Source organism: Podarcis filfolensis (genome assembly GCF_964270895.1).
Source record: "Podarcis filfolensis genome assembly, chromosome: 4".
Lineage (NCBI taxonomy): Eukaryota > Metazoa > Chordata > Lepidosauria > Squamata > Lacertidae > Podarcis > Podarcis filfolensis.
The window spans coordinates 20,145,565-20,172,301 of record NC_139607.1 but is presented as its reverse complement, the minus strand read 5'-3'; the positions used below and the strand labels follow the sequence as shown (position 1 = coordinate 20,172,301).

The window sequence follows — 26,737 nt, the reverse complement described above, 5'->3', positions numbered from 1 at the left end:
GCCTTACCTTTGCCGGCTCTTTCTCCTCCACCGCTGCAGCTAAGCCTTGGCCTTTTTGCATCCTATTCGGCCTCAATGAGGTTGCCGGAAGCAGAGCACCTGAATCTGAATGTGCTGCACCCACTTCTGTGAATATGGCGGTGGCAGAGGTAAACCACAATGGCAGTGGATCCTATGGCGGAGACTGCCTGCCCTTGACCGTTGAGTTTTGCGTATATGAGAACATCTACCCTGCATGGGAGCATTTAGTTTGCACAATGGGTTGCCATATGCCGAGGTTTCCCTGGAAATTTTGAACGGTAGCTGAAATTCCCACCCAGACGAGACTTTTGGCAGCCGAATCCCGGCAATGTCTGCGATTTTCCAGACTTATGGCAGCCCTAGGAATGATGCTTTTGATGCTTTTGAATTATGGTGCTGGAGGAGACTCTTGAGAGTCCCATGGACTGCAAGAAGATCAAACCTATCCATTCTTAAGGAAATCAGCCCGGAGTGCTCACTGGAAGGACAGGTTGTGAAGCTGAGGCTCCAATACTTTGGCCACCTCATGAGAAGAGAAAACTCCCTGGAAAAGACCCTGATGTTGGGAAAGATGGAGGGCACAAGGAGAAGGGGACGACAGAGGACGAGATGGTTGGACAGTGTTCTTGAAGCTACCAACATGAGTTTGACCAAACTGTGGGAGGCAATGGAAGACAGGAGTGCCTGGCGTGCTCTGGTCCATGGGGTCACGAAGAGTCAGACACGACTAAATGACTAAACAGCAACAACAGGAATGACACAAGAGTCAATATAATCCAAATATTAATCTGGGGCTGGAGCAATCCAACCCACCATTACTTTTCAGGCTCTGATATCACCTAGTAGCATGTTTTTTTTAGACAGGGATCACGAGATCTTGGATGGTATGAGATGATTGGGAGCAAGGAATTCCTTTAAAAAATCACTGGAAGAGGCAGATTGGAAGTGATCCTTTTTGTTTCTATAATATGCATGAGCCAAGAATACAACAAAATGGATGAAACCATTTTAAAACCAATAAGGGGGAACAAGTTAAGTGTAGAGGAATTTTAGAGATTCATCAGAAATTTTCAATATGGCTTTCGTTTGGTTTATTATTATCTTTTTAAAAGACAAAACATTTTGGAAAAGAAAATGATCTGCCATACTCATATGGCATTTGGATATCTACTAATATTAATATATAATACTCAAACCGCTATACCGAATGTAAGAAGTGATATCACACATATTTTTTATTATGGTCCAAAGACCCACAAAAACAGTTTCTAAAGCAAAATGCAGCAGGAATACAGAGAAAACATCCCAAGGCAGCCACTATGTTTTATCCAGAGGATGTTGATTTCTAATTCTTATGACCTCCGAGAGAAGTTTTGACATGGCCAGGATAATAACGTTTGTCTTACCTTCGAGAAGATACTTGAGATAGGTTTCAGAATTTCCAGGTAAATTTACCAATAAGGGTTTAATTATGTGATCCCTGGAAGTAACTTTAACGATGACAACAAGTAGCAATATATTCTGCCAACACAATAAAAAACCCACACAGAATTAGAGAGAGAGGGCACTCAACACGCCAGTACACAACTGCAAATATCAATTTAGGGAGATGCAACTGCCGTTGTCTTACCAGGTTTTTAATTATGTGTTTGTTTGCTGTGGTGGCCTAATTTCGTCAAGTAGATGAGCCGACATTAAAAGCTGGGGGGAGAGGTAAGTAATCCCCAGGGCGTGAGGTTCACGCAGACAGTTTAAAAGGTACAGGTATGGTAGCATAACGGCACAGCAAATTTGAGAAGGGGGTCTGGTTGATGAACAGCGAAAAGCCGGCAAATCAGATTTTTCACAATTAGTTGGACAACAACTGTGACAGGTTCGGCGCTTAGTGTTTTCATTTGTGTGCTCAAATTTGGTTATCCGTCCTCTTTTATGCAAATGTGATGTGACAGGAAAAGCTGAGATCACTCAAGCAGGCCGATCGCTCACAACAGGAGCTGGAGCCATACAGAGGAGAGGCCCAGATTAAATGGACCAAAAGCTGATGGAGAAGTGACAAGGAGGAGAGCTCTGGAAATCTCGTGAACTGATTTTCTTATTTTATTTTATTTTCTATTAACTGATATTTTATTGGGGGGAAATTCAAATATAAAGCAGTAAAGTGAGACAAAAAGAAGGAAAAAGCACAAAACAAAGAACTGTGTAAAGGGGAGGAACATTATTTGAATACATACCAAAAACACCAGAACCCATACATTCTTTTATAAATTTGATATTGTTATCCTAATACAGTGGACCCTCTGGATATGAATGTAAATTGTTCCAGGGGTCTGCACGTACCCCAAAAAATCTGCAAGTAGAGGCACCACTTCTGCGGATGCTCAATAGAGCATTTCTGCGCATGTGCGAGGTGCGCAGAGCAGCATAGTATTGCAGTCCTGGCCACAGGAGAGAAAGAAAGAGAGAATCGTGTGCGCAGCTCCACTAAAAGGCAGGTATAATTTTGATAGAAAAATTACAGATCAGAGATTTCATCCATATTTTTTTTAAAGAAACAGACCCCCACTGGTAATATAGACCAGAACTGCCCCGAGAGTTGGTTCCTTCCATCTCGACCAGTTGAAGAAATGAGCATTTGCATTCTGCCACACATAAAACAGAGCAGCCTTTGGACTATGCAGAATTAGATAAATTAACAGGAATCTCTGCGGGAGCAGAGATTCTTAGAAGACTGGAGTAAATATAAGAACTATTTGAAAAACAATTGTAAGGAACAGATTATGCTTGTAGGACTGCAAGAAGTTCTGTAAGGAAGACTATTTGAAATTGCAAGAAAGACTATGAAGATAATTATTAGTTAATGATAATTAAGAGTAACAGAGAAATTAAGAAATGCAGAATAAGTGATAAAGAATGGGAAATCATCAGAGGTTGTTGATGGAAGTCTAAAATATTGTATAAGAAGTTATGTTAAAGGATTGTTAAAAATGATATGTAAAAAACCCAAAAAAGTGTGTGTGTGTGTGTGTGTGTGTGTGTGTGTGTATAAACAAACCAGAGTAGCCTTCTACACAAGAGAGAGTAATAACCGTCTTTTAGAAATATTCAGTGTTTTTTATATACTTCTGTTATGGCCACCAACCTACACACAGCCTAAAGCCTGGAGCCGCCTCTGCATACTCTGAGAGGCAAGACAGCTTTAGATATTGGCTAAGCCAATGCAGAAGCTGTTTCGTTCTCTCATTCCTCCAACCCAATTGGTCTCTAGCTAGAGCACCCTGTGAAAAGGTATTTTCTTAATAAATAAAAAAGCAGAACCCACCAAACCAGTAGCTAGGGCACAACCGAGCCTAGACACTACTTATCCCAGTGCTTAACCAAGAGAGACAAGTAATGATCCTCATTCAGTGTCCTAAGAATGCATACCCCCCAACATTTCTCTGATGAAAATAGGGACATCCTATTCAATAATAGGGACACGGGTGGCACTGTGGGTTAAACCACAGAGCCTAGGACTTGCCGATCAGAAGGTCGGCGGTTCGAATCCCCACGACGGGGTGAGCTCCTGTTGCTCGGTCCCTGCTCCTGCCAACCTAGCAGTTCAAAAGCACCTCAAAGTGCAAGTAGATAAATAGGTACCGCTCCAGCGGGAAAGGTAAACGGTGTTTCCGTGCGCTGCTCTGGTTCGCCAGAAGCGGCTTAGTCATGCTGGCCACATGACCCGGAAGCTGTACGCCGGCTCCCTCAGCCAATAACGTGATGAGCGCCGCAACCCCAGAGTCGGTCACGACTGGACCTAATGATCAAGGGTCCCTTTACCTTTATTCAATAATAATAATAAAATAATAATACTTTTATTGTTTATACCCCACCCCAACAGTCAGTTCAGCAGGCTTTTGTAGCTGGAGTCAGTCGGGGCCCTACCCTTCCAGGCCAGGCGGAAAAGGTCCTGCACATTCAATAATAATAATACCAATAATAATTTTACTATTTATACCCAGTGGCGGAGCTCATGCTACAGCACCTGGGGGTGGAGAGCAGGTGGGGGCGGAGCTTGTGCGTGTCCTGGGGGCGTGGCACCCAGTGTGGGCAGGGGGCAGCCGTGATGGCACCCCACCGTCTGCCAGTGTTTATACCCCAACCAACAGTCTGTTCAGCAGCCTGTTTTGTAGCTGGAGTCAGTCAGAGTTCTGCCCTTCCAGGTCAGGTGGAAAAGGTCCTGCGAGGCAGGGGGCAGCTCTTCCAGGGCTCACAGCCGAGATGAGTATTTGAGTAGTTAGCAATGTAACAAATAATGAACGACACTACAGGCTGCCTTATGTATGCACATGTGTCAGGGGCTTGGGAGCAGGAGCACAGGGGAGAGAGGAAATGGAGAGCGAAGGGGAAGAATCCGAGGGCAGCGTAGGGGAGTATGACAGTGACCCGAGAGATTCCATGAGCTTCTCCAGCGAATCAGAAGATTCCCAGAAGGGGGCGCCGACGGTCAGGGCAAGGGGGGTCCCAGGGGGGATGCACCAGAAACAAGGAGCCAGCGGGGAACCCCAAAGCAGCAGCGGGGGATCAGGACCAGTTTCCCCACCAGAGCGTAGTGGAGGGGAAGAGTCACATGTGTCAGGACCAGCGTCTCCTCCAGCGGGGAGAGAAGATGAGTCAGGGCTGACCACGCCTCCATCGGAGAGTGGGGGAACGGAGGGGAGGTCAGTTGCAGCTAGCCCCCCCAGAGGGGGAAGCAGTGACAGCAGCAGTGAAACGGTCAGGAGGAAAGTTGCCGGCTGGGCGCGCGCGCCAAGTTCAAATGTACAGGCGCGAGGGACAGCAGGAGACCCGGATTGGGAACCAGCTCCTAAAGCCCACCGGAGGGAGGGGGAAGACTCAGGGGATTCAGCGTCAGAAGAGTCTAGAAAGGGCGAGACCCCGACGGACAGGCGGAACCAGAGGAGGAAAGAGCAGAGGAAGAGGTGGAGCAAGGCTAGAGTCTTAAACTGGTGTCTGGGGGGAGGAGATTCAGACGGAGCTTCAGCGGTCTAGAGTTTGAGACGTAGAGCTGCACGCTGCGGCTGTGGAAGTGAAACTGAACTTCAATAAAGACTTTCGTACTTAACAACGAAGCGGCGTTGGTCCTTTGTGAGCTGGGATCTCGGGCAGCTCTGACAACATGGAAGTTCATCTTTTAACATCAGAATTCAAATTTTTTTCCTACTGGAGGCCTAACTCACAACAAGAGGAGAATTTATAACATTTGTATTCCATCCTGCAGCCAGAAGCAAATTATAATATCCTAGCCTCACAGTCTATATGTAAAGTAAGACCAGAACTATCTTCATAGCTGAGTTGAGGAACGCTACTCACACTGGGATCTACCTCGCCACAAGTCATCTCCTTTAAACAAAGAGGTCTTAATACCCGTAAATGAAATCAGAGAAAGGGACCTCAGCTAACATGCAGGAACTATGAGTGTTTCAGCATGGCAAACTCTGGTTAAACTGCGCCAAGCAAACCTCCCCATTTTAAATTCCTTCCTTCGCACACAGATGGGAAACGGAGCTGGTTATGTTCAAAGGAAAAACCAAGCCACCACAGAAATGAGCATTTCAATGTCACAAGCTATGGTTGCTGCCACAATGATTGGTTGTAGCTACTTTTTTGCTTCCTCACATCGTCTCATACTTGATTGAACTTGGCAGCCCCAGAATACGTCTCAAGAAACTCGCATGTATCTTATCTAAATCACTATGATATGCTTGCATCCATATTGGGATCCCAAAAAGTAGCTGGGACGACACTTTAGCATGAAAAATCCGAATAGCAGCTGGTATAAACTGGTTAAAGTCTTATGAATTTATGCTCCAAGTAGTCTAACCGCCACTTGCTCAACCGTCTTCTTTTCCTTCCTTCCTTCCTTCCTTCCTTCCTTCCTTCCTTCCTTCCTCCCTCCCTCCCTCCCTCCCTCCCTCCCTCCCTCCCTCCCTCTTACTGTCTCAACCAATACTTTCATTCCCCCTCCCCAAATATTCAGGGGATAAGTGTCCCAGTGAGAAGGTTACAGATAGGTAGCCGTGTTGGTCTGCCATAGTCAAAACAAAAAAAAAAAAATTCCTTCCAGTAGCACCTTAAAGACCAACTAAGTTAGTTCTTGGTATGAGCTTTCGTGTGCATGCACACTTCTTCAGATACACTGAAACAGAAGTTGCCAGATCCTTCTATATAGTGAGAAGGTGGGGAGGGGTATTACTCAGAAGGGTGGTGGGAATGGGTGATTGGCAGATAGCTGTGATGAGCCTGTTGACGACTCTTAACGACTGCAATAGGTCTTACAGGAAAAAGCAAGGGGTGAGAAGGTGAAAAATGGTCTTAGACTGGAAAGAGAAGCTGCTGAATTGCAACTCATTACCATACTTAAAACCATGGAGAGACCTGGTCTGAACAAAGACATTGGATTCTTATCTCATTACACATGACAAAGCCATTTTTCATAACTTAGTTGGTCTTTAAGGTGCTACCAGTGAGAAGGGTTAACTACATCTTCCAGCGACCAGAAGGTTATCATCATCCTACAAAACTTGTATTTGAAAAGGGAAAGAAGAACACAAATTGTGGAAAGATGTAAAGGATAAAATGAGGAAACGGGGAGAAAGGTGGAGATATAAGGGACCCTTGGGAATAATACCCCTCACCCTGACACAACTTCCTTTGGGGTCTTTACGTAGCCTTGAATTTCGACAATATCTCTCGCTTGTCTAGACAAGCTAGGAAAGCCACTTGTAGCCACAGATGACATCTGGGCATCTAGAGACAAAGATGTCACAAAATGTCACAGACCACCTCTCCCCACATAAACAGACCCGGACTTTGCAATCATCATCCGCAGCCCCCAAAAGATTGCCCAGAAGGGCTGAAAATGGTTCCCCACCAATGGTATATGTTCATAGGCACCAGTTCATGGGGGCTGAGGCACTTTGCCCCCCCCCAGGTGTTTTTTATTTGAGGGAGGCAGGACCCCTCTATGTTCAGAAGGTGTTTGTGCGTGTGATAACAGGGCGTCGCATAGGGCCCCCTCAATCATCCCGAGAAGTTGGCGCCTCCGTACACATTAATGATGTGCAGGAATTGTGAGAAGTTGCAGGAGATAAAAATAAGAGAAGGAAAGGAATGGAAAGGCTACACAACACGCCTGTGTTGAGCTTCTGTTCACCAGATTGTGGGCAAACTACACATTCAAGCTGCTGATCTAAGCATATGCCAGGAACGGAAAAACATTAGACCAATCCATCCAAAGCATTACTACCCCAAAGTAGGATACTGGGAACCATGAAAGAAATTTTCTAATATCTTAACACATTAAAAATATCTTCTTTTGCGGTCTTGAAGAAAGTTGTGCATTAGTATTTTCTTTTTTTAAAAAAGACTATTTTAAAACTACCACAACATAATGAGCGTTTAGTCGACTTTATTGCTGAGTTTTGGCAAACGTGCAACTTTCCTATGTTTACAAGGAACGGAAATGCAAATTGCTCAGGAAAATGCTAGAAAAACACCTGAACCTTTTAAAAATAGTGTCTTTTCCCTCTCCTGGCGAGTTGGAAGTTCATTCCTCCCCGCCTTTCACGTTGCAAATTATCGTTTACGTAGCCCCATGATCCATGTGCTGGCGACTTTTCTGGCACATCAAAAACACGCAAAGCCTCTTCCTGTTGCTTATGCCTTTGGAGCAGCTGGCTGGCTAGGAAGCCATCATTTGTGACCGTCTGGAGATTATCGGAAGAGAAGACAGAACTATAACAGCAGCTGGAAAACAAAGCAAAAAATTGTGCAGCTGTGGAGTCTCTCTGTAGGATTATCTATTTCTTTTCCGTCTTGCTATGTATGCTTCAGCAGCAACCTGTAGGAAGGGCGGGCAATGCAGGCAGGTAAAGACAATATACCTTACGACTGGGAATCGCATTCCAGGTCATGAAATCATCACCAACTATACATTTGATAAGAAGCCATGCAGTGACTTATAAGGTTAACAAATCACAAACCACATTATCTCAGCAGAGCAGGCTAAACTCTGAACTTTTGATGGAACCAGTTTTCAAGTGGGGACTTTGTAAGAATGTGCAACCTCAACGCAAAATACTGGCCACAAACATTCATTCATTCATTCATTCGATGGGAAAGGCCCAAGAGAGGGGAAACTGACTGAAGAGGAGCCGGCAAGTGCGAGAAAATGAATTTGGTTTCACTTATGGAGACAGACTGCCCCCTAGCCTTCAACAAACAAAAAAACCATGTACATAACAGTATTATCGCCATCAACATGTTTCTACTTCGTTTTCAGAAAATCTGGACGGAAAGCGTAGCTTTTGCTATAAAAAGGAAACTTTCTTCAAACTTGGCAACGACCTGCAAAGCATTTGAGTTCTCAAAATCTGGTCTTTGAGCAGATTGGTGGCCTTCTACATCCTTGCTACAGAAAAAAAGGGGGGGGGGACTAACAGGTGAGGAAAGCTTTCAGTCAGAAGAAGCATGATCTGCAGGGATTTCAAAAGCACACATGCAAATCAAGGGTCATTTAGTCCAACACCTTGCAATTCAGGAATCTAAACTAAAGCATTCAGGATTCAGGACACAAGGCCAAGCAACAGCCCTCTCCCGTTCTTGTTGACAGCACTGAGAGACAAACCACATTTGAATCTATATTCAACACTTTAGCTATCATGCCTAGTAGCTGATAAGACTTCATGAATTTGTCTAAGCCCCTTTTAAAGTCATCTAAGCTCGAGGGCAACACTTATGAACTTCTGGCGGTAAAATCCATAAACAGAATTATGTCCTGTGTAAAGTACTTTCCTTTGTCGGCCAGACATCTCCTTACCCAAAAGTTTTGTTGGGTGGTAGGTTTCAAGAATTATAGGAAAGGACCCCTTATCACCAAAAATGAAAGAACGGCTGTTATATTTCAAAAAGTAAAAACCAACACACCCTAAAAGATGTTGAGTCTTTTTGAGGATGACCCCAAAATTGTTGAGCTTTTCTTAGGAAAACACCAAAGTTGTTGAACTTTTTTTTTTTTCAAAAAACACAAAAAAATCCCCACACCCGTGGTTTTCCAATTGACTTGCCCAAGATACAGGGCGAAGCGTCACCTTTTGGAAAATTTCCCCTGCATGTTGATTCCACCTTTGAAATCCCGGGTGTGTGGCAGCCCTAGATATAGACCTAGCTGAGATGTCAAAATTGGCATGTTAAAGCCTGGAAACCTCTCATGGACTTTTTATTTGAAAAAGAAAATGGTATAATGATTACCTGGATTGGAGGATTGGAGATAATGTTTGTTGATACAGAAAGTGGCTTCATTGGGTGTTGGATTGGACAAAGTGAATATTGTATTTATATAGCATATAGATGTAGAATCAGAAGCTCTTTACTTTCTGAATCTTATTTTCCTAACTTTCTCTTTTAATCTCTTTTCTCTTTTCTATTTTTCTTTCTTTCTCCTCCCCCCCCCCTTTTTGTGTTTTTTATTGTATCTAGATAAAAGTCTTGGTTTGGTTTAAAAAGAGGGGAAGATATTAAGCTTTGTATTTGCCTTTATAAAACTTAAGACTATTTAGATATAGATAGATAGATATATAGATAGATAGATGTAGACAGATAGATAGCTAGATAGATAGATGATAGATAGATAGATAAATATTGAAAGGGAGGAGGAAACTCTAACCACTCTCTCAACACCATGCATAAAGGCATGGAATTATAATTGGCAAAAATACATTTAGATTTTGCAGGCAAAAAAAAATCTACTTGAGTGTCATAAAAGGTTTTGTTTCAGGGTGGCTCAGTTGTTTCCTACAACCTAGGCTCAGAATTAACAAGAATACAGACTGACAATAGTTTGAAAAATGCAAGGAGAAAATAATTATTTGAGACAACAACCTGTGTACCACTGATCAAATGATATGCTGCATTTTCTAACCAAGCAAGTATTGAAATAATTTAACATGCAATCCTCGTCAAGTCTCTTTAACAATGTGGAATGTAAATGAACATTAAAATTCTGAAATGTCCCCCTTCACATGATATTAATCAACAAATCTGATAACAAGCTATACTGAGCCACTCATTTTTGTGGGGGAATTGGTTTACATAAAGGGCCCTTTTTGATCAAGTAAATTTTGTCACTTAACAGATCAAAGCCAAAATGAGACCAGATGAGCCATGTTCATTTCAATATTTTCAAATTTGACATTCTGTTATGGTGCTGAAAGGAAAATACCGTCCAGTTAGAGGCCTGACAAAAAATTAAGCATTTAATACAGAGTAACAATGATATGGAAGATTAGCAATTACTTTTTATATAACACGAAAACCCTCAGAATGTGGGAAACATCTAGGGACTCCAATGTCATAATGCATTTGGCAATGAATATTAAAAAAAACGTTTAATACCTTATTAGATATAAACCCCAAAGCAGATTCCAATAGGTGTTTTTTTAATCAGTGGTACTTTATAAAATACAAATTGGGGGGAAATACCTTCAATAATGATGGCTGTTGAAGTGTTTTGTTTATCTAGTAGTTCATCCATTTTGGAAATGTGAAAAGGAAAAAAATTGGGAAGGCTTTGATTTTATACTGACAGATTACAGAAGGTGAAAAAGTTGTTTTATTAATTTAAAATGGACCAGTTAAGGTGACAGAAAGCAACGAGCAACTTACGAAAACATCAGCAAAACCCTCAGTTGCTTATTTTTGGAGGCTGATCCTTGCTGCATTGGTATCCAGTTGGTTCTGTCAAATCCAGGATATGATTTTGACATGTTGCTTTCAAGCTTGGGAAAGTTCTGTAAAACAAGGTTTGAGGATAAGCCGTGTTTCTTTAATACTAGTATGATAAATGCTGTAGTACTATTTGGCCGTATACACCTTTCTTCTTAAGTAAACTGCTTTTAACCCTAACGTTTTTTTCTATTTTGTTGTTTTCAAGACTTAACTAACAGTATCTGGTCATTACTTTTTGCAGCTCTTTTAGAATAAGAGAAAAAAATAACAATGGCAGGAGCTAGAGCAAAAGCTGGGTAAAGTATCAACCTCTTAGAAGCAATCTCTTGAAGGCACAATAAAAAAAACCCTGAGCTTAAAACTCCAGGCCTCCTGTTTTGTAGAGATACACATGTACGGATTGTATATTTGAATTAATCTTTAAAATACTGTATATTTTAACAATGCCAGTTTTTACAGATAATGCGTTTGAAAAGCCAAGAGCTATGATTTAGTTATTTGGATCCAGCAATACAAAGATCTTGTTCATCACAGATGGCTGGGATTCCAGCTGCGAAAAGGGGACTCGTCCTTCTCTCAGCCTCTGGCTTGTAGTGCATCCATTTAATGAGATAGGCAAGTTTGCGATAAACTTATGGCTCATGATACATCTTCCAGTGTGCTGAACATGTTACTTTCCCTGCAAATGGAGCATACACAATACAATCCCAGCAGCTGTTTCGATTTCATCTTCCTTTCCGAGAAATCCCAAGGAACTTTTGAGTTCAGCAATCATACATACCAGTTTAATTAAAAATTACAGCCACCTTCCCAATTCATTTTCCAGAGGTAAAGATTTGTGTGACACTTCATTTGGGTAACGATTATAAAATCTCATTTTCCATCTTGCAAGGAAACCTGGCTCAGTTAACGACGACATGGTGACCAACAGAGGTCTCCCCATTTCCCCATCTTAACAGGGAAATCTAAGTTACGTCAAAATGCTTGCAGTTGAATGCATATCATTTGGGGTTACTGGAGAAAACCATGACAGGGGTATGTGGGTATTTTCTGAGATGCCTCATTCATTTCTTATTTCTTGGCAACGCAATGCAACTGATGCGGGTTATAAAAGCAGCCAGTGTCGCCACAGGAAACAAAACACGGAGAGGATTCATATTGCAATTTTCCTGCAAATAATTCAAAGCGTGCGTGTAACCAAATGGAAAGCTAGTCCATCTGTATTGCCTTGTGAAGAGGCAAGACTCCTACCACACTTCCCGCTTCAGATAATGATGATGATGATAATGATAATAATAATAATAATAATAATAATAATAATGATGATGATGATAATAATAATAATAATAATAATAATAATAATAATAATAATAATATTAATACCCCACCCAACTGGCTGGGTTTCCCCAGCCACTCTGGGCGGCTTCCAACAAAATATTAAAATACAATAGTCTATTAAACATTAAAAGACTCCCGAAACAGGGCTGCCTTCAGATGTCTTCTAAAAATCTGGTGGTCGTTTTTCTCTTTGACATCTGGTGGGAGGGCGTTCCATAGGGCGGATGCCACTACCAAGAAGGCCCTCTACCTGGTTCCCTGTAACTTGGCTTCTCACAGCAAGGGAACCGCCAGAAGACCCTCGGCACTGGCGTTTGAAATTAGCCAGGCGCATTTTGCACACCGTTTTCAACCAGTTGCAACAGAGTTTCAACCACTTGGGGGCCAGGACGGCGCCAGACACCCTCCAGCACCTGGAGGTGCATGCCTGAGGATCATTAGATCTGGACCATTCTTCCCACTAAGACCCCCTCCTGTAGAATTCTATCAGTTACCTTTTATCGGCACAATCAAAATGAATTTCTGGAGCCAAAATGCTGCTTCTGTGCAGCCTGAGTAGGAGCAGTCACCATTAAGAAAGAGGTAAGAATAGGGCTGCCACATTTCAAGAAGTAAAAATCCAGACATTTTGACAATTTTTGAAAAAAACACACCCTATGGTAATTTTACTGCCCATCAGCAATACTAGCCGCCGTCTCTCCTGCTTGTGCATGCCAACTAGAATCATAGAATCATAGAGTTGGAAGAGACCACAAGGGCCATCGAGTCCAACCCCCTGCCAAGCAGGAAAACACCATCAGAGCACTCCTGACATATGGTTGTCAAGCCTCTGCTTAAAGACCTCCAAAGAAGGAGACTCCACCACACTCCTTGGCAGCAAATTCCACTGTCGAACAGCTCTTACTGTCATGAAGTTCTTCCTAATGTTTAGGTGGAATCTTCTTTCTTGTAGTTTGGAACCATTGCTCCGTGTCCGCTTCTCTGGAGCAGCAGAAAACAACCTTTCTCCCTCCTCTATGTGACATCCTTTTATATATTTGAACATGGCTATCATATCACCCCTTAATCTCCTCTTCTCCAGGCTAAACATGCCCAGCTCCCTTAGCCGTTCCTCATAAGGCAACTAGAGCCGCCTGAACACATATATATATTTTTTTATATAAAAGAACCCCAGAAACCCAAACATTTGCCCCCGGGTGGGCATGTAGACCCCCAAAAGAAGACGTGTCTGGGATTTCCAAGACATATGGCAACCCTAGATAGGCCAAGAGAGAGTGAGGGAGAGAGACTGGCCTTGGATCAAGTGACTTTTCTTCTTTAAGTTCTCAAAATTCTTAACCTAGCTCAAGGTGGTTGCCTGAACTAGCCAGAGGTTTAATTGAGAATCAATCAGTCAGTCTATCATTTGAAAAAGAAGACGCTAGAGCCATCTTGCCCCAAAATGGCAATTAGACATTCCATTTTGGGGACTGTAACCTTGGTTTAAGGAGCTATTTGGCACCTAGTTTATATATCCGAGTTTCTAACACTGCTTCTGGTTGAGTATCGAACTATGCTAAAATCAGCACTTGTCAGAACGATCCAGGCAACTGGCCTTCCATGAAGCCACATGTAAACTACATAAATTACCACACGGTAAACTGTATCGCTGTTGATAATAGTAAAAAAAAAAGTTATCACTAACACATGGTTTGAAGCCAATAAGTAGATAAACACCATTAAAAGTCAGTCATCAGAAGAACGATTATGCATTGAGAACTTAGTACATTCTTCATTGCATTGAAGCTTAGGCTTCCATTTGCACGATGGACAGCTTGTTTCAAGCTTTTATCGGTATGCACGAAATGTAAAACTAGATCTCTTGCAAGAAAGCATTTACTACACCCCTATGGCATTTTCTAGGGACATATATAAACCAATAACTCTGCAATTGTGACTATATTTTTAATTATTGCATTTAAAGCCTGCCTTTAAGAGAACTCAGGGGGAGTCTCCAAACCAAGCACTAACCAGATCAAGAGCTGCTTAGCTTCAACAAATTTGCTTTGCTTTCCAGTAATAGACCTGTCTAGAAACTACATTTCCAGCATACAACTCAATGGGTTGAATTTAAAGACAGTTCATAGAATAACGTATCTGATCCAAGCCTGATATTGGGCAATTCCCCCTCCCTTAGGGTTCCCTGTGCCCCATCACATATTGTTCAGAATAGTCCTTCAACTTTTCTTTAAGGGCATACTTGCTTGCAGAGAGAAGAACAGGGTCAAAACTTTCATTCAGATAACCTCTTTAAGCTTCCCACCTCTTCTTTAAAAAAAAACAACCCAGTATCTGCATTGAGCTCCAACCGATCTCTTTGAAGTCCTAGCTTGGAAATACAGAACTGATTTCAAAGTAACTCCAGTTTTCATTTAAAAAAGAAGATGATTTTATTGGTACCATGTTTCAAAAACATAACACGACACATAATTTATTAGGGTACATTGGACCTCAGATTATTAACTTAAAATTCCTCCTTGGGCTATCACAAAATCTTGGAGGAGGAAACAGAAATTTGGAAGTTAAATACTGGGGTAGGGGGCTCATAGCAAAAGAGAAAATAAATCAGAAGACAAATAATTACCTAGGTGAAATACTGGGTTCTTAGTAAGCAGCAGGAGCTCAATGTAGCCCAATAGAAAAATATGGTCCCCTGGCCTCCAAATCAACAATGCAAGAAAGAACTCAGTGGTACAAGGTTGCACTAAGGAGAATGTTAACTCTTGTGTCATGATAAAATTTGGAGCAGAATTAAACCCCAGGACCTGCTTCACCAAACTTTTTAGGTTGGTGGGCAAATTTGTAGAATAGAGACACTGTCATGGGCACAACCTCTTCTATCAGCTACAAAAGAGTATGTTTTTCAAGCCTAATTTCAGCAGGGTTGGTTCTGCAGTACCTGTGTCCCTGCTACAAGGGTTGGGCAATATCTGTTTTTCAACATCAGGGTATCTCAGCAGCTAGCTACCGCGATATGCTGATATAGCACAATGTCTGGAATGTATCTCCCACCTTAGGGGAGGAAGAAGCAGTCAAGATACATCGTCCAGCCCTACTGAGCAAGCCCCCCTATCGCTACAGCTCACAGGAGCTGGAGGGGCAAAGGTTTCCTTAAATTGCTCCGCTGGGGGCGGGAAGCTGAGTGAACCCCTGTAATGTTCCGGCTCGCACAAGCTGGGGAGGGCGGGCTTCCTCAAAGCCACAGGCAGGTAAGGCAGGCAAACGGAGCCCCAAAAAGTGCTTGCCTTCTCAGATTCCCATCCACCTGCCTACCAGCGCCTTTGACACCTGCCTGTGCCTTTGCTGTCTGTATTGCCAACTCAAAATGTCTGAAACCAGCATCGTGATCTGAACGCCGTACCAGTTTCTGACCATTTACCGATACACTGCCCAGCTTTACCTGCGACATTGGAGACCCCTGCACCAGGGTAAAATTCACTCTCGAGTTTCAACGAACCCCTGCCCTGATTTGTAACGGGTTCATAGTGGGGGGGGGGTTGGTATACACAGGAATGTAGAGGGAAAATGTTTACAAAAAAATTAAAAAATCTCCTCCGGCATTCTCTAAGTTGCATAAGCACACTCTTAAAAAGAATAAAAGTGATAAGGCAAAACACGAAGTTATTTTCTCTAGCCTATTTGAGAAGTTGTTGGGAGACAGAACAGACCCTAGCAAGCTTAAGAATTCGGTAGTTTCATCTTCTTGTTCATTTCAATATGGGTAATCAGGCCCCACTAAGCCAGTCAGGGGAGTATGAAGTGTTTCAGGTTGCTAAAAAAAAAATTGACAATATTTTGAAACAGCTGCTGGGGTCCATAGCAACTCCATTAGCTTGCAAGAGTTAACTTCTCTTAGGTTCCCAGCTTACATGGCTTACCAATAAGGCATGTAGACAGTACAGTTGCGATACAAAGAACAAATCAAAATTAAAGACGGGGGAAAAAGACCAACAGTTGTGGCTTTCTCTGTTGTTTTTCAAACCATCTGCCTGAAATGAAAAAAAGAAATCATCAGAACAACTGTTCAATGGGTGATAAAATATAAAGGATGGAAAGCATAACTTTAAAAGGAAATATAACAGCAATCAATTCAATATTTAACTGGCTTAATGGATTTAAAATTGAGTAATTTAAAGCTGATGGTAGTCAGAACAACCTAGGAAGAGGCCTCGTGGAGTGATGAAGGAGAATAGGCCTGCTGTAAATAGAAGGGGAGGGTTTAAAAAAATAATACTTAACACGGAAGAATAATGGATGCCCAAAGCTGTAAAGGCAAAATAGACACATTATAATCTGGTGCAAAATTGTATCTATAGGGTAGATGTCAGGGGCAAGGAGGCATGACTGGTCTGGCTACTTCTGGGTTCCTCCCTCCCAGGAAAGAACCTATCAGAGACCAGTCTGCCCTATCATTTGTAAAGTGATTGGATCAGATTTCTGAATGTTCTTGTTTTTCTCTCCCGTTGTCCCTTATGCCTTGTCTATTAGAGCATAACCCATTTTGATAACCTCGATTTTTATTCTGTGTGCAATATTGAGAGCTTAACGAAGAATAAATAAAATACCTACCAGTCAAGTCGCTTTGCTGCATTTCTTTAAACGTGAGCTTCTGCCACACAAGAAAAACAAGCCCTCTTGCTTTCTCAAATGTAAGTGCGGCCATGCCGTTCTTGAAGCAAGAACTCCCTTTGAAAGCCTGGTTCTGAAGTTAGGTAGCCAGCTGGCAATTTAAATTGTGTGTAAAAGGATTTTCAGCATTTGGCTTCAAGGCCAAATTGTTTTATTGTTTATAAGGTTGAAATAGTGATAGTGATTCAGCTCTTTTCGTGAATATGGGGGGGTGGGGGTCGCCACATGGAATGGTCTCTCTTTTTTTTCAATTTTTTTTCTTTGTTATCATGGGCCATAGTATAACGTCATTATTGCTTTTTTTTTGCTTTTTTCCCCAAGACCATTCCATCTCTTTATTTTTTTAAACATCTTAAAGTGATAAGGAGATATATGCAAAGCAGTCATACACTGTATCATTAAAACTCATACGTAAAATACGTACACAAATCCAACAAAAGGCTAGTACATAGTAAAGCCTAAGTATACTACTATGCAATATTATGAATACGTAACTTTAGAGACTTCAGTTTAGTAATGTTATCTATTATTATTTCTGAAAACATTCACAAAGATCTTAAATGCAAATTTCCATTCCATACTTGGAATAAAACAAAACAAAACAAAAATCTATGTTATAACAACTCTTGGTCATCTTGTTGTGTGACCAATTCTTTAAATTACAAAGAACCCAAAGAATTCCGTAATGTTTCTGTAGGAGTAATAAAAACATTGCATATGTTCCTAATATGATGTCTTTAGCAATCATTTACCGAAATGTAAATGCAACTCGAACATCAATCACTCAAAAGACGGGACCAATCAGCTGCTTGAGTCTTATCTGAAATCCAAATTCACCCAAACTCCTCGAAGTACAAATATGCAAAAGTACATTAGAAAATGCTAATGCAACACAGGAACAGTTCTAGCATTCTCAGCAATCCGCTGAATCATCTTCTCCAAGAACGAGATTCATTGTCGTCGTCTTCTTCATCATCATCTTGAAGCAATGAGTCATCTACCAGGGATTCTTCCTGAAACTGAAAAAGAAATGTTTCGTAAGACCCTGCCGGAAGCACTGAAGATATGAAATTCCCTAACGAAAAGGGGTGTGTGGCATTCAGGCACCTTTTAGGACTATGCAAATTACTTCTGCAGTTTGAAAGAATGGGAAAAACACAATCAGAATGTTAGCATCTTCCATGCCAAGTGTTGTTGTTTATGAAGATTAACAAATGGCGGGAAATTCTACAGATCATGAGATATACATCTCATGCTGGGATTCATTTATTTATGTTAAGCCGTTATGCTGCTGCAAACTGTATAATGCTTTGAAAAGCTATCTAATAAATTCTAAACATCATTGATTTATTCTGTAAGTGACATGAGGTATGGATAACAGTTGTAGGTCTTGTCTGGGCAAGCCAACTTCCAAAATGTGATTTATGTTCCTGGCTAGTTTTGGCAAACCACCGTTTAACCACACTTCAGTGTGCATGTAACAGCAAACCATGGCTAGCTACAAATGGAAAAGAAAATTTCCAATCTCTTCGTTGTAACTGCACCAGAGGACTAGAGGGGAGAGCATGAGTCATTTGCTCATTTATTTTACATCCAAACCAGTCGCTCTTGTTATTTTGGACCAGCCCACACAGGGCTCACCAGGGTTGAAGTCCTGTGCTCTGAACACTCGACAAGACAGCAGATGCATATTCAGTTTTGGTTTGCATGCCACATTAAAACATCGTTAAAATAAACTTTTTAATGTGAACATGCATTGTCCTGGTACATGTGCTGAAATCATAAGCTAAAACACTCCCCCAGACCCCTTCCTGCTGCTGCTGTACTGCTGGGAAACAAACCATGGTTTGGCTAGTCATTATAGTCAACCCTGGACTTGTGGTTTCTTTCCCTCCAAGCAATCTACAAGATGTAAGCCCTAAACAAACCTTGATATCTAGTAATGCACATATATTTTACTTTCATCCTGAGAATTTTGGATAGGGCTGAACCCAAGTAAGGGTCTATCCACTATTGAGCCAAAATTCTCCTCTAATTATTTATTGAATATAGATAATTACTTATTATTTATTTAAATAAATATAATATTTTTGCAATGAACACATACTACTAGTTCAGAACGAGAGATAATCCATTCCAGTGAGAAGTTATGAAACTAATTTTTCATAAATGGAGTATGCATTTTCTAGGAGTTGCTTACGCAAAGGTCAGAGCCAAAACCCATAAATAACAGAAAATATCCTGACATTGGAACAGCAACTCTGACAAAATTTATAGTGAAAGCAATGTAGGTTCTCACTCATAATTTACTCTATAGCTGATACATCCAGGACCTGGTGATTACAAATATTCTATTTCAATACTCCTTGGTGTCTGTGCTAGAAGCACTCGTGAAATTCTATCTTAGGAAAAGCTGACATTTAAGAAATACAAAATGCTTGAGGGAACTTTGATTGGAAATCCATTATGTATGGGAATTTACTGAAGAAAAGAGGGGTTCTGTAATAGTGGAAGAGAACGTAAATTAATATAACCTGGTTAAGTAAATCAGAAAAAGGCCAATGCATACAGGACAGAAAACATGACTTAAGTAACAGAATGTATATTAAGACTATGAGCTAGTAAAAGGGGAAAAAAGGGAAAATATAGGTGTGTGCTGTGCCAAAACTATTACAAATGCAAAGTACACAAATTCAGAGAAAATTAAGGACTCCCAATTGCATCACAAGAAGATAGCAAGAGAGTTTGCAGTATTTTTACATTCAGCATATGCACCAAGTAAGATCTGAATATCAACCACCTGAAATAGTTCTGCATGAAAATTATTATCTGAGCATGCTATTTTGAATCCACTAGTTTGATGCTGTAGATAGAACCGGAAGTCTCAGTTTTAAATTTCTGCTTAGCCACAAAGCAATCTGGATAGCTATTGGCAACTCACTCTCTCTCACACAGCTGGTGTAAGGATAAATACGATAACATGACCCCTAAACTACTTGAAAGGGGGAACAGTAAACAAAATGTAATAAATATATAAAAGTTGCTCCAGTGCGCAATACATGGAAATTGTAGGGCTATTAAGACGAAAGTGTGTATATGAACTACCCACTCAACTTTTGAATCATAATCTATGGATGGTATCTGATCAAGTCTTATTCCTAGTAGACTCACTGAAATAATGGACACTTATTAATATATTATTTTACATTTTACTAATATGAAATAAATTGCCTTTCTTCAGTGGGTCAACTGAGTATGATCTGGTTGCATACTATCCCTAAGAGCTTTATATTGACATCCTCTTTTCAATAATTGTTTTCAAGTTTTCTGCTAATATTTCTGTTACCAAAAAGACACACGTTCCCCCAGAGAAAACAAGTGGTATTAGTGTTACAAAATCACCAGAGCTGTTACGAATCCGCAAAAGCTATCTTTATTAAACAGCAACAGTAACAAGTTTTCTATTCCTTCGTCCGTTTGTCAAGGAGGAGGAGACGCAAACTTACTTCTTCTTCATCTGGTTCAGTCTCCTCCGTTTCCATCGTTGAGATATTTGCGACTGGCTTGTTCCAGGCCAACTTCAGGTCTTGCCCTTTGAAGCGAGATCCATGGATAGCAGCCTAAAGAGAACAGCAATATTCTCTTTATAACGAAACATGTCCTCTGGGGGGAAATGGTTGAATGGCAACAAATACCAGAATAAACTGCATGCACCTCTGCGTAACTAGGCTGCAACTGAAATAATTGTCCCAACTCTCAGGACTTTTGTTTTTAGGACAGTATTTCACTATGCCACATGACAAATCACTTTGGAAAATGTGTGTATTAACAAAAGCAGGTTATGATATAGCATTGGGAGGTGGGGGTTTTTTGGGGGGGGTTGTTGTTTAAAGAACAAATCAACACCCCAGTGGGCATCCCCAAGTCCTTTGGCAAATTTTAAGCCTAGGTTTCAATGCAGGAGTGCAGTATACAAGGTATACTGTAGTCTTAGTATTCTATTGCAGATTACTATTTCAAAGGTAAACGTGCATGCAAGCCTTTCCAGATTTCTTTTGGTGTCTACACATACACAAGGCAATGAAGAAAAATGATTTTTTTTAAAGTCCTGAATTATTTCAACATGAAGGTAGCATGCTGTTCAGAGAAACCAACTGTTACTGAACAATCTCCTCACTGGTGTATTGCTTTTGAAATATTGATACTTTTTAATCTTCATACATTATTACTACTGCCCAAAACGGGGCATCCTGAAAATAAAACTGAGTTGGTTTTTTAAAAAAAATAAACTTAAAGAATATAACTTATTCTGCCGAAAAGCATTCCATTTTCTTTAAAGGCTTGGTAATTGAAATGTAAAAAATAAAAAAATTAACCTATGGGATATTCATGCCTTCTTAAGTACCAGCTGCATTAAGTGGCTGCTTTGGAAATAGTATGTTCAAATTAAAGTAACATGAACTAGCATAAATCAGTGTTAGCAACATTCCGAAATAACTGCCACAGTCACAAAAGATTTATAGTACAATCTGAAAGTACAGCATAATGTGAAATGTGGAAACAATTACATGTTTGATGACATCTGAACATGAATTGTGTGATATTAAGGTCCCCAGGTATAAATTTTAAATCTGTACATATAAATTTATGATCAATTTTAAAAGATTCCATGCCTATTAAAATGCACCACAGGAGTGGGTTTTTTGTCCATGGTCTCATCACAATGTCACAAACTGGAATTTTTAAAGAATACTTATATATGACATTTGGGTTCAGAAACAACTTGTAATCTTTGAAAGAAATTACTGCAACATAAAAATGCAACATTTTACGACTAGGGAATCCTCCTCACCCTTCCAAGCTCAAATGCACACGGCCATAAAACTTAAACCTCTTTCATTCAAGACAGTAAAATATTAGCTACCATTCCTTCAAAGAAAGCTATAACTACTTTGAAGATTAACTTCTACTACCAATTATTATTTATAATATATTTGATTTGCTAACAAGTAGAAACTTAACTTGCAGATATTTGATTTATACACTATGAACTTCTTTTTTGTTAGTTTTACAGCTAATCAAGTTCCTCTTCTTGTATTCGAGAAAATATTCATATCCATAACACAATCAGATTGAAAGTTTTAGAGAAAACACAAATCTGTTGTTCCATTCGCAATGTCACAAAGGACCCCTCAGGGTTTTGGAGAGCATCTTTGGGGCCTTAATCTTTCCAAAGTAATTTTGCACAAAACTTTGCTTTGCCATTTAGTGATGAAATACTGTTAGAAGCTGCAAGATGTTAAAGAGAATCCTAGTTGACGATCCCTGCGCTCACAAGCATGGAAAACAAACGTGTTACAAGGAATTTAGGCCGTAGCTCTTTCTAGCTTTGATAAAGCACATTTTCTCTTGATTCTTCAACTAAAAGCTGAGAAAGAGAACTACAGCCAAAGAAAACGCCAATATGACAAAAGCTGATAAATAGAACAGAGGTCAGCGTGTCAACTGCATTTTACACACACACAACCATGAAGGGAAGAATTCAATGTAGCGCTGTGGCAATGATTCCCTAGACCAGGGGTCAGCAAATTTTTTCATCAGGGGGCCAGTCCATTGTCCCTCAGACCTTGTGAGGAGCCGGACGATATTGGGGGGGGGGGGAGAATGAGCGAATTCTTATGCCCCACAAATAACCCAGAGATGCATTTTAAATAAAAGGACACATTCTACTCTTGTAAAAACACGCTGATTCCTGGACTTCCCGCGGGCCGGATTGAGAAGGCGACTGGGCCGGATCCAGCCCCCGGGCCTTAGTTTGCCTATCCAAGCCCTAGACACAAGCATTTCCATATGATGCTTGGAACGAACCCCCCTCTCCACATTCTGCATGCTGTTGTGGAGGTTCTCTCAACGCTCCCAGAGCCAATCGGTTGTCTGTGTGGTAGCCCGGGGTGGGGTGGAGAGGGAAGATCCCTGCAACACCAGCAGAAATCCTTCCATTAATGGGACTCCTTAGCTGAAACCAATCCAAAGTGCTTAAGGTTACATTGCCAGATACACTTCATTATAGGAAATGCACCCCCCGCCCCGGCAGTCCTTCGTCCTCCAACATCTTAGATTGAAACGGGAAAATGAGAGCAAAGCCTCTGTACACACTCACTTTATTTCGGTGGTTTGGTCTTCATTATTTAATTAAATAACTGAAGCCAGACAAAGTGTATGCTAATACACGACACATGTATTACAGGTAATAGGAAGGGGTGGAACACAGAAGCTCTGTACAATAGTTAGATGCAGTTAAACTCAACCTTACCGCCTATCATGAAAGCAAAAAAAAGGAGGATCTACTTACTGCCTCGGCTTCTGCTCTCGTCTTGAAAGTAATCACTGCATGGAGAGACGAGTCATCTATCTGGCAGTCTTCAATTTCACCATATTGCTTTTTAAGAGGAGGAAAATTGTCACCTTACTGAAATAATCTCTCCTTGATGCATAACATGCAAGGGCTGTTAACAGTTCTGGATTGATAACGCAACCTAATGGTCCCAAATTTTCTAAGATAGTTGTAAAATAAACCATCCCCCAAAATTTTAAAAAATAGAAGAACAGGAAACTGAAAAATGAAACTTAAGCAAATTTAAATATCAAGGAAAGCGGATATTCAATTTATAAATAGGTCACTAATGATAACTTTTATGATTCCAAAGAGCAGCCCAAGAATTTATTATGTCAGATGTACTTCAAGTTTGACCTGAAACTTTACTTGCTTTTGACTTTGGATCAAGAGAGCTATTTTCAGTTCTTAGTTCTGCTAAGAGCAGCTTCACATGAGTTTGTGAAATAAACTCCATGTAGAAAAAAACATAGGCATCGAGTGTTTTACACACGTCAGGGAAAGGCTTTTGCCTTTCTAGTTAATATATTCACAGTAGAAACAAACAGTTGCAACGTACTTCAAATTATGCAACAGAACACTCTTGATAATAAATCTAACATGTGTGCCCATTCGTCTTCTCTCTGAATGACTGTTTGCCAGAACGGACGGACAAGTTAGGAAAGGCATCAAAACAAACCTGCAGTCGTGACTATAAGAACCAATCATCCCTGTCCACTGCACTTAATTTCACATACTTGACAGAACATTATTATAGTGCCCACCTAGCCTAAGGCCTTCCTCCGGAAGTTAGAGATGCATATTTGATTTACAACACTTTGCTGATTTTCACTGATCACAATCACATTGCAACAGAATGTTAGGTTTCTAAGACATATTATCACACTGAGATCAGGAAGGCAGTGGGGCGGGTACATACCGCAAAATGTGGGAGGAGATCTTCTCGGTCGTTCTCTGTAAAAGCAGAGATTTCAAGTGCCCTTGGACGATGATCTACCACGGCATGGATAGGAACACCTCTTCCCCGACCCCGGCCTCGTCCTCCCCTGCCTCTGCCGCGAGACGCACCGCGACCTCGTGTATGAATTCCTCTCCCACGACCCGAGGACAAAATCCCTCGTTTCGCAGCCTAACATGAAATAACAACAACATCTAATACAAGCCAAGCTAATACATATGTGTTATAATAATAATAATAATAAATTTTATTTATATCCCGCCCTCCCCAGCTGAAGCCGGGCTCAGGGCGGCTAACAACAATAAAATAATACAACATTCTAAAATCATTTCATTACAAAATTAATTCAAATCAAATTGATGGCAACCACTGGGCTACAGTTCTGTGAAGATTGCCAAAGGAGGGGGTCAGGCTGTGCCTTGGCCAAAGGCCTGGTGGATCAGCTCTGTCTTGCAGGCCCTGCGGAAAGATGTCAAGTCCTGCAGGGCCCTAGTCTCTTGTGGCAGAGCGTTCCACCAGATCGGAGCCACAGCCGAAAGAGCCCTGGCTCTAGTTGAGGCCAGCCTAACCTCTCTGTGGCCTGGGACCTTCAAGATGTTTTTGTTTGAAGACCGTAAGTTCCTCTGTGGGACATACCAGGAGAGGCGGTCCCGTAGGTACGAGGGTCTGTACTTATGCTACTTGTAAACCTTAAAACATCTCAATGATATACCAGTATTGTTATTCTTTCCACATTGTAAATGGGGACTCGGGGAGATTGTCTAATTGCAGTGTTTCCCAAACTGTTTTCAGACTGCAATTCCCTTCATCCCTGACCACTGGTCTTGCTAGCTAGGGATGGTGGGAGTTGTAGTCCAAAAATAGCTGGAGACCCAAGTTTGGGAAAAGCAAGTCTAATGCTACCTCAGGAATTTATGGCAGAGGTAAGATCTGAGCCAGACTTGCCAATTGACAGCTTATTCCCTTTGCAACACCACCCCAAGTCACCTTGAATAGCAAACCTCTTGAAACACAACCCAGAGCAATTACATGCAACAACTTTCATACTCAGGCACAGATTCTAGGACTCCCAAAGACATTTGATCATTCCAGATGCTTAAATCCACCCATTCATTTTCTTATCTCTCTAATATGTGGTAGTGGTCAGTCTGTTTTGTCCTGGGCCAAATTCATGTCTGCCCCATTTAGGAAATACTATGTTCCTGATGGGATTACAGGCTCTCTCCCCATGGGTACGCTGCACTGAGTCAGCACCTAACAGGGCAGCAAATGCCAGTGTATGAAGTTTAGGCCTGCTAAAGGCACTTCCAAAGAAATGAAATATGAAAGAATGCTGATCAAGCTGACATTACGTAACACTTCATTTTAATATGCTTTGCAAACCGATAAGAATTGGGAAGCAATAATTAGCAAAATTCAGTTTCAAAGAGAAAGAGAACTAACTTTGCATCAGATGACCTTCTGCCATTCATTTCACTTCACTCTAGAAGTCTGGGCTTAACATACAATCATTTTAAGGTAATGCATTATTTTCAATGTTCTCGCGCTCTTTTAAAGGCAGTGAATTGAAAACAGACATTTCAGTAACTGCTTAACAGTTCTAAACACCAACAGCACCACCTAGGGGAACATTTTGAAAATGCATGCTGCTCCCAAAGTTAAGTTATTTGGATGATATTTTGGATATAATGCATAAACTTCATCTTCTGGGTTAGGGTGGGATATTTTATTTTATGCGTATGATGTTGTCATATGTTGTAAGAATCTATTTTTTCCTGTTACACAAATTCACTGAGGGGGGGATACATGTGGAATAGTGCCGTGCTGACCATCAAAAATGAAATAAACTTACTTCAAGCTGCAGTTCTGTGTACTTTCGTCTTAGTTCAGTGACTTCTTCGCCTGCCTGCATCTTCTTATACAAGTCCAACTCAGTGTCCAGTAGTTCTTTTTGCATCTAAGGGATACTAAGCAATTTAGTATGCATTTCTTAACTCGTGCAGAAAACATGGGAGTAAATAGCCAGACTCCCATAGAGCATTACAATGTTTCAAGTTTCAGGGGGAACGTCTTCAAAAGAAACATTAGCTGACATCTATGAGAAGGATGATTGCTAGGTTAGCATATGGGCCTACTTCTTTTTTTAACGGGGTATAAATCCAGGAGGGTAATGCAGTTTTATTTTTCTCAAATTTCAAAAATTGTCTCCTCCTCTCCCACACTGAAAACTGCCTTAAAGGTAAAGGGACCCCTGACCATTAGGTCCCGTCATGGCCAACTCTGGGGTTGCAACACTCATCTCGCTTTATTGGCCAAGGGAGCCGGCGTACAGCTTCCGGGTCATGTGGCCAGCATGACTAAGCCGCTTCTGGCAAACCAGAGCAGCGAACGGAAACACCGTTTACCTTCCCGCCATTTACCTTATCTACTTGCACTTTGACATGCTTTCGAACTGCTAGGTGGGCAGGAGCTGGGACCAAACAACGGGACGTCACCCTGTCGCGGGGATTCGAACCGCTGACCTTCTGATCAGCAAGTCCTAGGCTCCGTGGTTTGGATTTAGCATGACCTTGGTGTGTTGTAATGACCCACCA

General features: G+C 41.2%; 1 protein-coding gene and 1 long non-coding RNA gene across 4 annotated transcripts in view; both read right to left on the bottom strand.

Annotated features, from left to right (window-relative positions):
• Positions 1-7,451: 7,451 nt before the first annotated feature.
• On the bottom strand, positions 7,452-11,912 carry LOC310761308. The gene is made up of 3 exons (XR_014547365.1): positions 11,801-11,912; positions 10,723-10,847; positions 7,452-7,806 (listed from the first exon to the last, which is right to left on the bottom strand). It is a non-coding gene; the product is annotated as an uncharacterized lncRNA (long non-coding RNA).
• A 5,085-nt stretch (positions 11,913-16,997) lies between these two features.
• The window catches only part of RBM26 (RNA binding motif protein 26), a 45,159-nt gene continuing 35,419 nt past the window's right edge, over positions 16,998-26,737 (bottom strand). For all 3 annotated transcript variants that reach the window (XM_083610562.1, XM_083610561.1, XM_083610563.1), the window contains 5 exons: positions 25,996-26,100; positions 24,105-24,314; positions 23,144-23,230; positions 20,298-20,411; positions 16,998-17,810 (listed from right to left, as the gene is read on the bottom strand). In XM_083610562.1, coding sequence (XP_083466688.1) covers positions 17,721-17,810; positions 20,298-20,411; positions 23,144-23,230; positions 24,105-24,314; positions 25,996-26,100 — 606 coding nt within the window. In that variant the 3' untranslated portion in view covers positions 16,998-17,720. The remainder of the gene's footprint in view (positions 17,811-20,297; positions 20,412-23,143; positions 23,231-24,104; positions 24,315-25,995; positions 26,101-26,737) is intronic.